The following is a 10,922-nucleotide window of genomic DNA, read 5'->3' as shown; positions in this document are numbered from 1 at the left end:
AAAAAAAAAATGTGTGAAGTGAGTAGGTACAAATGAAGCAACTTCAAAAGGGAGACTCAGAAGTTGGCTTTCTGTCTAGAAATACTTGTAGGTTATTTATTTTTTATAAGAAATTGGAGGCTGAGGCATGGGGATTGCTTGAACCCAAGAGTTTGAGGTTGCTGTGAACTAGACTGATACCAGGGCACTCCAGTCTAGGCAACAGAGTGAGACTGTCTCAAAAAAAAAGAAATTACACTTAAGTTTGTTGCTCCCTGGAGCACACAACCCAGATCAGTGGTCAGAAATTACTGGTAAATGGTTTTGGTCAACAGAAAGGAAAACTCTCTCGATATTCAAGACATTCAGAGATAACCAATGTCTTAGGAAGTTGGTCTCCAGCCCATGGAAGTGTCACAGGGCTTGAATCCAATCATGCCCAATCAGACAGGTTGGGATTCATTCTCTCATTTTTCAATAAACACAGGTGACACGTTTTAAAATATCATTACAAAAAAGGAAGGACAAATTTTGGAGACAACAATAAAATTTAGCAAGAATTTTGAAGTTCAGTGAAGTCATTGAGGCCCATCTTAACCTGGCATTATGTTACAGTTGAGAGTAGGAGAGTATGGCAAAGAGAGTATCCTTTTAAAATCACCCACTCTCAGGTTTGAGTTTCTTTTCCATGTGTGGGCAATGTGACCTTAGCCTCTGTGAGACCTCATCACCTCCACCTCATCCCTACCCCCATGGGTGATAACCTCCACATTGCCAGATCACCATAAGGGCAGACACAGGAGAGGTTATATGCTTATCACAGTCTATGGCAAGTAGGAAGCACTTGGTGAATAACAGCTGGCATTATAGGCTCAGAGCATCCTAGCTTAAAATACCAGCCTCCTAACTAAGGTTTCTTAACAAGAACGGAGATCATAGATCAGCAAAATCGTAAAAAAATGCCAAGACTCACAACTCTCTGGATCGGCAGAAGAGCACAGGCCCAGAAGGCGGGCTGCTATTCCCTGGCAATGGGACCTGGGGGTGCTCACCTACCTTCTTTGCCTTTTTCATGTCACTGGCCCAGTTAGGATGATCATATTATTACTTTGTAGGGTTCCTGGGAGATGAGGAATAGAGATTAGAGAATCCATATTTGCTGCTCAGAAGAGTTCCCGGTATATAGTAAACCTTCAGTAAGAGTTAGTCAGTTTTAATACTGTTCTTACAGTAATGTCATTATCTGTTCTCGTGGGGGAATTCTTAGAAGGTCAGATTAGGCCTTCAAGTAAATTAAGTCTTAGTATAAATGCTTGATAGAGCCAGCAATTTAATTAAGAATGATCCCTCTTTGACCATCTTATATTTTTCTGGATCTTCTTATACTATTGATCTCACAGTTCTTCTAAAGCCAAACTATTGGCTGCTTAGCGGCATTCCAGATGCTGCAAATGGGTGTCGTTTTATGTAACTGAATGGGTGTGGCATTTTTTTCTCTTTTCCTAGAATTAGATCCACTCTAGAGGATGAAGTCTTTGAGTGTGATGTCATTTTGAAGAAAGTTACTCAAAGTGATCTTCGCAAGAAGTTTGTTTGCTTTGCTCAGAACTCCTTGGGGAATAGCACCTGGTCCATCCAACTTAAGGAGAAGAGAGGAGGTATGCCTGGAAGGTCACCCAGAATGTATGCAACAGCTTTTACTTGAGATGGGAGGAACTTTTCTAAAGAATAGTAATAATAGTAATACAAATGAACACTCTCTAGTGCCAGACATTGTTCTAAGCACTTTCTGTTAACCCACTTAGTAGTTTGACCAAAGCCACACATCAAGTAAATTATATACTAGTGGTCTAGAACTGGCCCTCTTAACTAATACTATTCCTATGGGGGCTGTGTTGGAAAAGCCATTCATTCATTCATTCATTTATTCATTCATTCCACAAATACCTACAGGGTATTCGTGCTAAGACCCAGCTCCTTTTCCTATTTTCCTTTCCTGGCCTCCAAATCCAGAGGACAGTTTGGATTCATGTCCTGATGGTTGGAGAATGGAGGAGAGAAAGAGTCATCTTGCTCAGTGTTCAGAATAACATGTGTATAGCACAGATTACAGCCTTTTAAAAAGCTAGAGTAGAAATTCCAGGTGAGAAATAGCTGTTAAGTTTCTTTAAGAAGATACCTGGAGATGAGGTTGATCCCATTCCCTCATTCATTCATTCAGTTAATAGATGACCACAGTACAAGCAGGTTTGAATGTGTGTGCAGGTTCAGCCAGACAAAGTTCGCTTCTGGCCTACAATGGTGGCTCTCCTCACTGGAGGTGCGAAGGACAGCCCTGTGTTAGGTGTGAGGGAGTGCGCCAAGGTCAGCCAGACATGACTCCAGGTCTCAGGAAGTTTAAACTTTATTGAGGGGATGATAATATATGAAATTAGTTCACAGTATACAGTGTGAGAGGTAGAAACATGTGGAGGCTTATAGGGGAAAAATAAATAAAATTGCTACAATGTGTTTCCTAGATCATACCAATCAGGAATTGCCCTTTCTCCTGGATCTAGAGTTTATTATAAGAAAGCTCTCAAGACATGATTTAAAAAAGTTCCATCTTGGAAAGAACTGCTGCCAGTGCCAGTGACTTTCATAAAATAATGGGCTAGAAAGGGTACTGGGCAGCTATAGTGTTGGTCTGCGTGGCCTTGGCCCAGGAGTGCTGCCCCTGCACTTGCTCATGGTGGCATCTTTCCCCAGTGCTGCTCCTGTATGTCCTGCTCGGCACTGTCGTGACCCTGGTGGGCGTGCTGGCAGTGAGTGTGCTCCTTTACCAGCGTTGGATTGAAATAGTGCTGCTCTTCCGAACCTACCAGAGTAAGGACGAGACGCTTGGGGGTAAGAACATCCCAACATGTGACCTCTGACTCTTCTCCTCCTAATTGACATAGAGCAGGACAAGAATCCATCACTACCTCTTGCCTTTGTTTCCTCAGTTATCTTTGGAAAGAAATTTTGATGCCTCCTGACAGCCGGGGCAAAGATTGTGAAAAGACCTCAAGAAAGGGTCATGACTCTGGGGGTTCAAGACCTTTCTCCAACTTTAGTAGCTTCACACTGGGAGAGGCAGGAGAAACAATGAGTTTTTTATATTTTCAATCCTGTTACCAGGAATCTTAACACAATGCTGTGGGGAGACATGGTGGATGTGAAAACAATCTCTTTGCTAACCAACCTAAGGCAAGATGGCAAATCACTTAACGTCTCTGTACTTTAGTTTCTGCATCTATACAATAAAATGGTAATAGCACCAATCACAAAGCAGGATGTGAGGACTCACTACCATATTATGAAGACACATTAAGCATTTGGAATGATGCTTAGTACGGGGTAAACACCCAGGATGTGCCAGCTATAGCTGTTTTCTTGAGGACAGGAGTATATACCAATTATGGCTGGTAGCTATTTTAATTTTCACAACAAACCAGTCAGACAAGCAGACACGGATAAAGTCATGTGTCCCAAATTGAAACACTGTGAGGCCATAGAGTTTCAGATTCAGACACAGGCTATCTAGTCCAGGAGTTCCCATTAGCTAATCCCTTGGTTAGCTTCATCTGGAAAATGATAAGCTTTAAGATGGTGGAAATGCTCTTTAAAGTGGGATGTCCTTTAATAATAAAATCCAAGTACTGCTGAGGAAATATCCATCGATTTTCTCAGGAGACAAGATCATCATGTTCATTCAGGTTCACATCTGTAGAAAAGAAGGGCTGCTTCCATCCTTTTCTAATCCTGGGTTAGAATGTTTGCAGTTCTACTAAATGATCCTGTTGCTTGGAAAGAGCAGAATCCCCTTCTGTGGCCTTGCAGGGGTAATTATTTATGTCACTGGGAGGCCTTTCCAAACCCCAAAGCAAAAGCCACACTAGGAATTCAGTGAGGAGTTGTCAGATCCCTGGAGAAATGATAAGTAAAGAAAGGCATCAGTTACATCTTTCTTTAGACTAATTATTGAGAATTTATGCTAGAAATTCTTTGGCCAAACATGTTTTTAGGATTTTTTTTATAATTGTCTTTTTAGAATGGAGCCAATCCACGTCTTAATCACTTCCCTAGGTGATTTCATATGTCCTTTACTGAAATTCTATTTATCTTAAGCTTCTAGAGCTTTCGTACAAGACTCAGTGAAGAGTCAAATATTTCCACATGTCCTTTCTTGTCTCAAAGACTAAATAGTGTTTGCTGATCAGGCAGAATTCCTTCCTTATGCTGAATCTCAGCCGTTCCATTTTCTATGGTATCTGAGATTCAGCTTTGGATGTCATGGTCTACCCCATAAGGGATTTTATGAACTATAAAGGCCAAGCTCCGGGATAAGGAAATAAATTCTGCTGATCAGCAAAGACTCCTTTTTGCTGGTCAGCAACTGGATGTACTTTGTCTGACTACAACATTCAAAGGGAGGCCACTCTTCATCTTGTGATAAGACTTCATGATGGTGCTAAAGAAAGGAAGAAGTGTTATACCACTCCCAAGAAGAATAAGTGTAAGGGAGAGAAGGTTAATCTGGCTGTTTTGAAATAATATAAGGTGGATGAAAATGTCAAAATAAGTAGCCTTCGTTTAAGTGTTCTTCAGATGACTGTTTAACAAACCAGAAGACAAGTAATTATATATGAGTTAATAAAAGACCCAGCGCTTTGTATTATTATAAAAGAAAATAATAATAATAACAAAGACAGTGATGGGATCTTCGTTTTTAAGCATAGTCGTGTGGTGCCCTCTGCTGGACAATCTTATGTTTTTCAGCAAAATGATTACTTTGAGGTTAATGTCATATGTCTAAACTTTTAGAGAATCATATTAGTTTGAGAATTGGGGAGGACCAAGGAGGATGTCTAATAACCCCACTATCTAATTTTATGACTAAATACATGTAGTTTCCAAATTATAGAAAAATTCTAGCTTGTTGGTGCTTCTTATGATATGGAGGTGATTATACACAACTCTGGTGTGTGTGACACATTGGCCCTGCAGGGCACCTACCTGCCAGCCACACCCCTTGAGTTCCTCCCCTGTACCCGTACATGAGCTGTGTCCACAAATTAGCTCCCACCCTCACCTTGGCTCTTGGGCATCCATCCTTCTCTCTTGACTTTTGGACCTTCCCCCCCGGGTAGCTGCACTTCCATCCACTGAGGCCTCTGTTTAGCTCCACCTTGAGCAGGTGTGCTGCTAAATATCATCAGCCACCCAGCGCTATTATTTACCATTTTGTAACAACACTATTTAACAGGGATTGCGGCAACTGCTGAGGTGTGAACCCTAGGTGTCTCATTTCAAAGCTGAGTCAAGTGAGTTAACTTTGGGGATTTTTCTCCTTCGGGGCCGCTCTTTAGCATGTCCCACTAATCAATGTGACTATGTATTACTGTAGTCAACAGAAGCATCTGAAGTCTTTCAGACACCCGACAACAAAGTCTCTAAATACAGTTTCCCATTAGAAGGGGAGGGAATGGCCATTTATCTCGTGCCTGCTGTGAGCCAGACCCTGAGCTCCTCAGGTACGGTACCTCACACAGCCCTCCAAACAGCCTGTTGGGAAGCTAATGTCACCCTCATTTTACAAATGGGGGGTTCATCTCTAGGTGCATGTGCTGCCAACTCTCCAAGGAGGTATTTTGTTCCTCCTATGAGATGAAATGTGCTGGGTGTTAGTACTGAGCTTGCTGTATCTTATCACTCTTTGAGCAAACTCCTCTTTGATGTGTAAGTGATGAGACAGAAACACTGCAGATGCAAAGACGCCTCCGAGGAACTCCCCAGTGCACGAGATTTAATCACAGAAGGCCCCAGCTGTTTGATCTAACCTCAGTGGCAATGCAAGAGTACTTCATAAATTAGAATTCGATTGAGGGTGGACAGTCAATACCACTCAGTGGCGTGGTTTTGAAATGGGCGTAGCTGCTGTTGTTAATTTTTTAAAATCAATTTTGTAAGGATCTTAGATCTTATTTCTTATCCATTTATCATGCATTTCAAGTATATGTATGCGTACCATGATAGTTAAAAAAAAAAAAAAGCAAATGGCTTATATTTTTTGGTTTTTTCTGTTCCTCAGATAAAAAGGAATTTGATGCTTTCATATCCTATGCAAAATGGAGCTCTTTTGAGAGCGAGTCTGCCTCATCTGTGAGTGAAGAATATTTGGCCCTGAATCTTTTCCCTGAGGTTTTAGAAAACAAATATGGATATACCTTGTGTTTGCTTGAAAGAGATGTGGCCCCAGGAGGAGGTAAGTCCTACTTGCCACGAGAAAACTACAGAACAAAAAGGGTAGTTAAGCAAGCTCCACCTACTGTTTTCGGTCATTCTGTCTTTTGGGATATACACCTTTTGTGCAATTTCATGAACATAGAACATCTTGGGCAACAACATAGAAAACCATGTATTTCGAGTGACCTGTATTATCATGAAAAAAAAATCTATCTTCAGAAGAATGTAATAATATGGGGCCCTTCCAGAACAATGATATCTTTCCTGCCTTTGTAGTTGGAAGGTGTCTTTGTCATCCTAAACAGGTGGTTCCCTGGATTTATGGGACTCTGCCCCTCACAAACCTCAGTGTGGTTTAATGAGGCTCCTCAGGTGTGGGCCCAGCAGATGTCCAAACCTTGGCTGTCCTATGGCCTCCCTGTCCTAAGACACTCCCCATAAGGAGCCCAAAACATTCCAGTCTCATCCTGATTTTACCTCATTCCAATGTGCTCTGCTTCTAGACAATTTGGAGAGTTAGAACCCAAAGGAAGGAATGTAAAATTAAAAGTCACTAGACCAGGGGTCCTCAAACTTTTTAAACAGGGGGCCAGTTCACTGTCCCTCAGACCGTTGCAGGGCCGGACTGCAGGCCCTAGGACAAGTCGACTGCTAAGCAGGACAGGCAGCAGCGGGAAAAACACCCGGCGGGCCAGATAAATGTCCTCGGCAGGTCGCATGTGGCCCCTGGGCCTCAGTTTGAGGACACCTGCACTAGACACTAGAGTGTATCTTCAACTATAAATAGAGTTGATATATTAAAAGTGATGATGTAAACATGTCTCCTTTCCTCCTCTCCTAAGAGTATCCATTGCAATGAACTCTCTGGTCATATCTGAGAGATTCAAGCTTATTGTTACTCAATTTCTAACAATTTCAATTGAAAGTATTTAAATTCTTTATTTCCAGTGTATGCAGAAGACATCATAGATGTTATTCAGAAAAGTAGAAGAGGAATATTTATCTTGAGCCCCAACTACATCAATGGACCTTGTGTCTTTGAATTACAAGCAGCCGTGAATCTTGCCTTGGCTGATCAAACACTGAAACTCATTTTAATTAAGTTCTCTTCCTTCCAAGAGCCAGAGTCTCTACCTTATCTTGTGAAAAAAGCTCTCAGGGTTTTGCCCACTGTTACCTGGAAAGGCTTAAAGTCAGTCCCTCCCAATTCCAGGTTCTGGACTGAAATGCACTACCACATGCCTGTGAAAAACTCTAAGGGATTCTCGTGGAACCAGCTCAGAATTATCCCAAGGTTTCTCAACTTGGAAAGGACTCAGTAAAATAGCAGCCACTGGGAGGAGCTCCCAGCTCAGGCAATGGTGGAGCCAGCCCTGGACCTACCTCCCCTCCAGTCTCACAGATGGAGATTATTGCTGGACAGGACACACAGTGTGGATCAGGCCAGTAGGAAATTGAAATCGTTTCCTGCTAGCCGCAAACAAGCCTGACAGACACTGGAATGAGATTGAGGCTGTGGTTTGGAGCCTTTGATTTCCTGAACTGGACAAAGGGAGAGCAAATCCTCTAGACTTTGCCTACATTCGGCACATGACACCTGCAAGATCTTCCTAGTGGTCTGAGCAGAATCAGCAGATGCAGCTCTGTGGGTATGACTGAGACATCTATCCTGTATTGTACATATGACTTTACGTATATTTATCTTCAAATAAATATTATTTTCCTAGAAACCAGTGATTTCAACTCTGTCTAAATCATTTCCGTAGAGAAGACAATTTTTACTCCATGTTTTCCCATCAACTTTGGAGCACAGGAAGTATCAAAGGTAGAGACCAATGGGACACGGGATAGACAAGGCCATTGTTAGTTTCTAGTGTATCCCAATGGGAGGTGCCTGCTCAGGGTGGAAGGAGCTCTTTCCTTTGGGCCCATGCAGTCTGTGCCAGAATATAGACTTGGGGAGAAGTGTAGGATTAATTTTAGTTTCTCCTTGTGCTGTTGGTCAGAGACCTTTGTTCTGCACATAATGCATACAACCTTACCCTGGGCTGCTAGAAATAGCCTATTGGGCCAACATTATTAGACCAGTGAGGACAAGGAATATATGGGCAGTTCCATACAAAGTAGAGAGGGAGTAGCAAGAATCAGTAGCCAAGCATTGAAAGTCTGGACTGGTTAAAAAGCAGCAGTGGTGGAGCTTGAACAGGGCTGAGCCATGTGCTACTGAGAATGGCTTTTGTTCTGTGTGCTTCCTGACCTAGTGGTCTCAGTTTAAGTTCTCCTAAGTAATGGAGTGATGGGCTGAAGGGCTAAGTAGTTGTTCCCAATCAACAAGGCTATTTCCATTCTCACAATTTTGTTTTCATTTCAAGAGTTCAGCCTGCATTTAAAATAGTGGTCTAGTCCTACATGGATATCAAACCCTCATGCTCTATCCTCCCTGATGGAATAGAGTGATTCATCATTTCAGCAATAAAGAAAAGCAATTTCTGTACTCACTTGTATATAATGAGTCACATCCATCCAATGTAATCAAGTTCAGACTGGCTAAAAGTCATGGTCATCTGGCCCCTTTTGGTGCCTGTGTGAAATGCTCTTCAGCTCATTCTTCGCAGAGGTACCCACATCATAAAAACCATTGTGGCTTTGGCACCAAGTAACATCCTTGTTGGAAATTTCAGTGATAGATTTAACGATGAGTTAAAGGGTATAAATTATTCCTGGAGGAAGTTTCTGATGGGCAGGATCATTGCAGGGTGTCAGCGGGGAGGAACCCACACTGTCATTGTGCCTTTATGTTTTGGTGATGGCCAGGATCCCTGGCTTTTCTGCCAGATGCTCTCTGAGATCTAAGGCTCAGACATTTCTTTTGGACAGTTCACCCAGGTTTATCTTATTCTAAGATAGACACTACTGTAACCGCACTATCCAGAGGTCTGGACTTTTGTCTTTAGTTTTATAGAAAATGAAACTGAACCTCAAGTTTGTAGATATACAAAAGAAGAAATATCTAGCTCTGATATTTACAGGACATACTCTTTCCAGGTTAGTAGATACCCTGAAGATGATAAATTTAACATTCAGGACAAAGGGTTATTTATATTTCTTACATGTAAATTAACTAAAACAAAGCAGATAACCAAAACAAATTTTCCACATATAGGAGAGTGATTTTAATCTAACAATTGGAGACAGTGGAATACAATTAGTGAAAAAGTATTATTTTACCATCACACTTGGAATAAGGTGGCCATGTGTTCTGGTTCCTAGTTTACAGCTGTTGTCCAGTATAGTTATAATGGTGTTCTCTTTCATTCTGGAACTATCCTAGTTTGGGTGATGGCCAGCCTATTCCTGATACACACCATGGAATACTCCTTACTGATGCTATACCATAACATAGGCAGTTCTCAGAGCTTTCCTTGTCTCTTTTAGTTTTTAATATCTGTGTTTTCCATGTTGTAATTCCAGGTAAGATGGAGTAAACACACATTATCCCATCTCTTCCTCTTATTTCAGACACAAAACCCAGATAACATGCATACGGAAATCAATTTCAGATTTCTAAAAAGTAAATAAAAGCAGAAAGATTGCAGAAGACAAGAATTAAAAATTCCACAATTTTATTCTCCTCTAGCATCTACTAACTTAGACTCAGTACAGTTTGAAACCCAGAAGTTGACATCATTAACAGAAAGTGGTTCAGAGGAAGCATTCTAGTTCTAGCTTAAAGACTAGGGAAGGGTTTTCCTAACTCTCATGTATTTTCTTTCCTGTGTTCTTTCACTGCTCAGTCCCTAAGAAATACTGTGGTGGGAACAGTGGCAATAGAGACCTCAAGAGCCTACATCTCTGAGGAAGGGAAATTGTCCACTCTGATGTAAGGAGCTATGGTCCCAGGAGTGTGGTAAGCCTCTATTGATTTTCTTCTCTCTTTCTGTCATCTTACCATTGGGTTATGCAGATGAAAGCAATTGTGAGAAGTTCACTGCAGACTAGGGTAAATAAAGCCTCAATGCTTTGGCAGGAAAACTGCACAGAGGGTGAGAAAAGGCCTGTGGATCCCAAAAGTGTTGTGCAGATGGCAGAGAAGAGCTCAGGAAAACCCATAAAGCTGTTTGTAAACTCCAGGGTTCAACCCAAGCTGTGCATGTATGACTATCACCCTAAATGATACATCTTAAACTCTGAGAATGGAACTGTAGGATAGAACACTTCCTGAGTCCCAAACTGGCCACTGGAAGGTGTACACATGGATGGGGTAGGTCTAAGTAGGAATGAAAGGCAGTGAATTAGAACTGACATTGAAACCACAGGCTGATTAAAGTTTGGGACCTTATTCCCACTGGGTCAATTACTTGCCAAAACAAAAATAACATTCTACATAGGATTTCAACAAGACTCAGAATTGCATAACAAAATATTTAAAACATTCAACATACAATCTCTTGAAAGCAAAATATAACATTTTCTCATAAGATTTTTCGATGTAGATATATGTAATGTATAAGTTAAATACCACATAAAAGAGAGACTGTAGGGAGATCTATATGATAACAAGATATGTACATACCACTTGAAGTGGTAAAATACTGATTCTGATGAAAGTAGATTTCTCCTGATTTCAAGTAGAATGTGGAAACAATAGTATATTTTAATTTATTGTGTAACCGCAA

General features: G+C 41.3%; 1 protein-coding gene across 1 annotated transcript in view; it reads left to right on the top strand.

The window, feature by feature from the left end:
* IL18RAP (interleukin 18 receptor accessory protein) overlaps positions 1–7,610 on the top strand; it is a 33,959-nt gene extending 26,349 nt beyond the window's left edge. The window contains exons 7-10 of the mRNA XM_003794350.3: positions 1,486–1,637; positions 2,728–2,865; positions 6,092–6,265; positions 7,195–7,610. Coding sequence (XP_003794398.2) covers positions 1,486–1,637; positions 2,728–2,865; positions 6,092–6,265; positions 7,195–7,568 — 838 coding nt within the window. The 3' untranslated portion in view covers positions 7,569–7,610. The remainder of the gene's footprint in view (positions 1–1,485; positions 1,638–2,727; positions 2,866–6,091; positions 6,266–7,194) is intronic.
* Positions 7,611–10,922: the final 3,312 nt, after the last annotated feature.

The sequence above is a fragment of the Otolemur garnettii genome, unplaced genomic scaffold (genome assembly GCF_000181295.1).
Source record: "Otolemur garnettii isolate 467f Iridium unplaced genomic scaffold, OtoGar3 scaffold00079, whole genome shotgun sequence".
NCBI lineage: Eukaryota > Metazoa > Chordata > Mammalia > Primates > Galagidae > Otolemur > Otolemur garnettii.
Note: the sequence above shows the minus strand (reverse complement) of the source record. Positions and strands in the feature narration are given on the sequence as shown.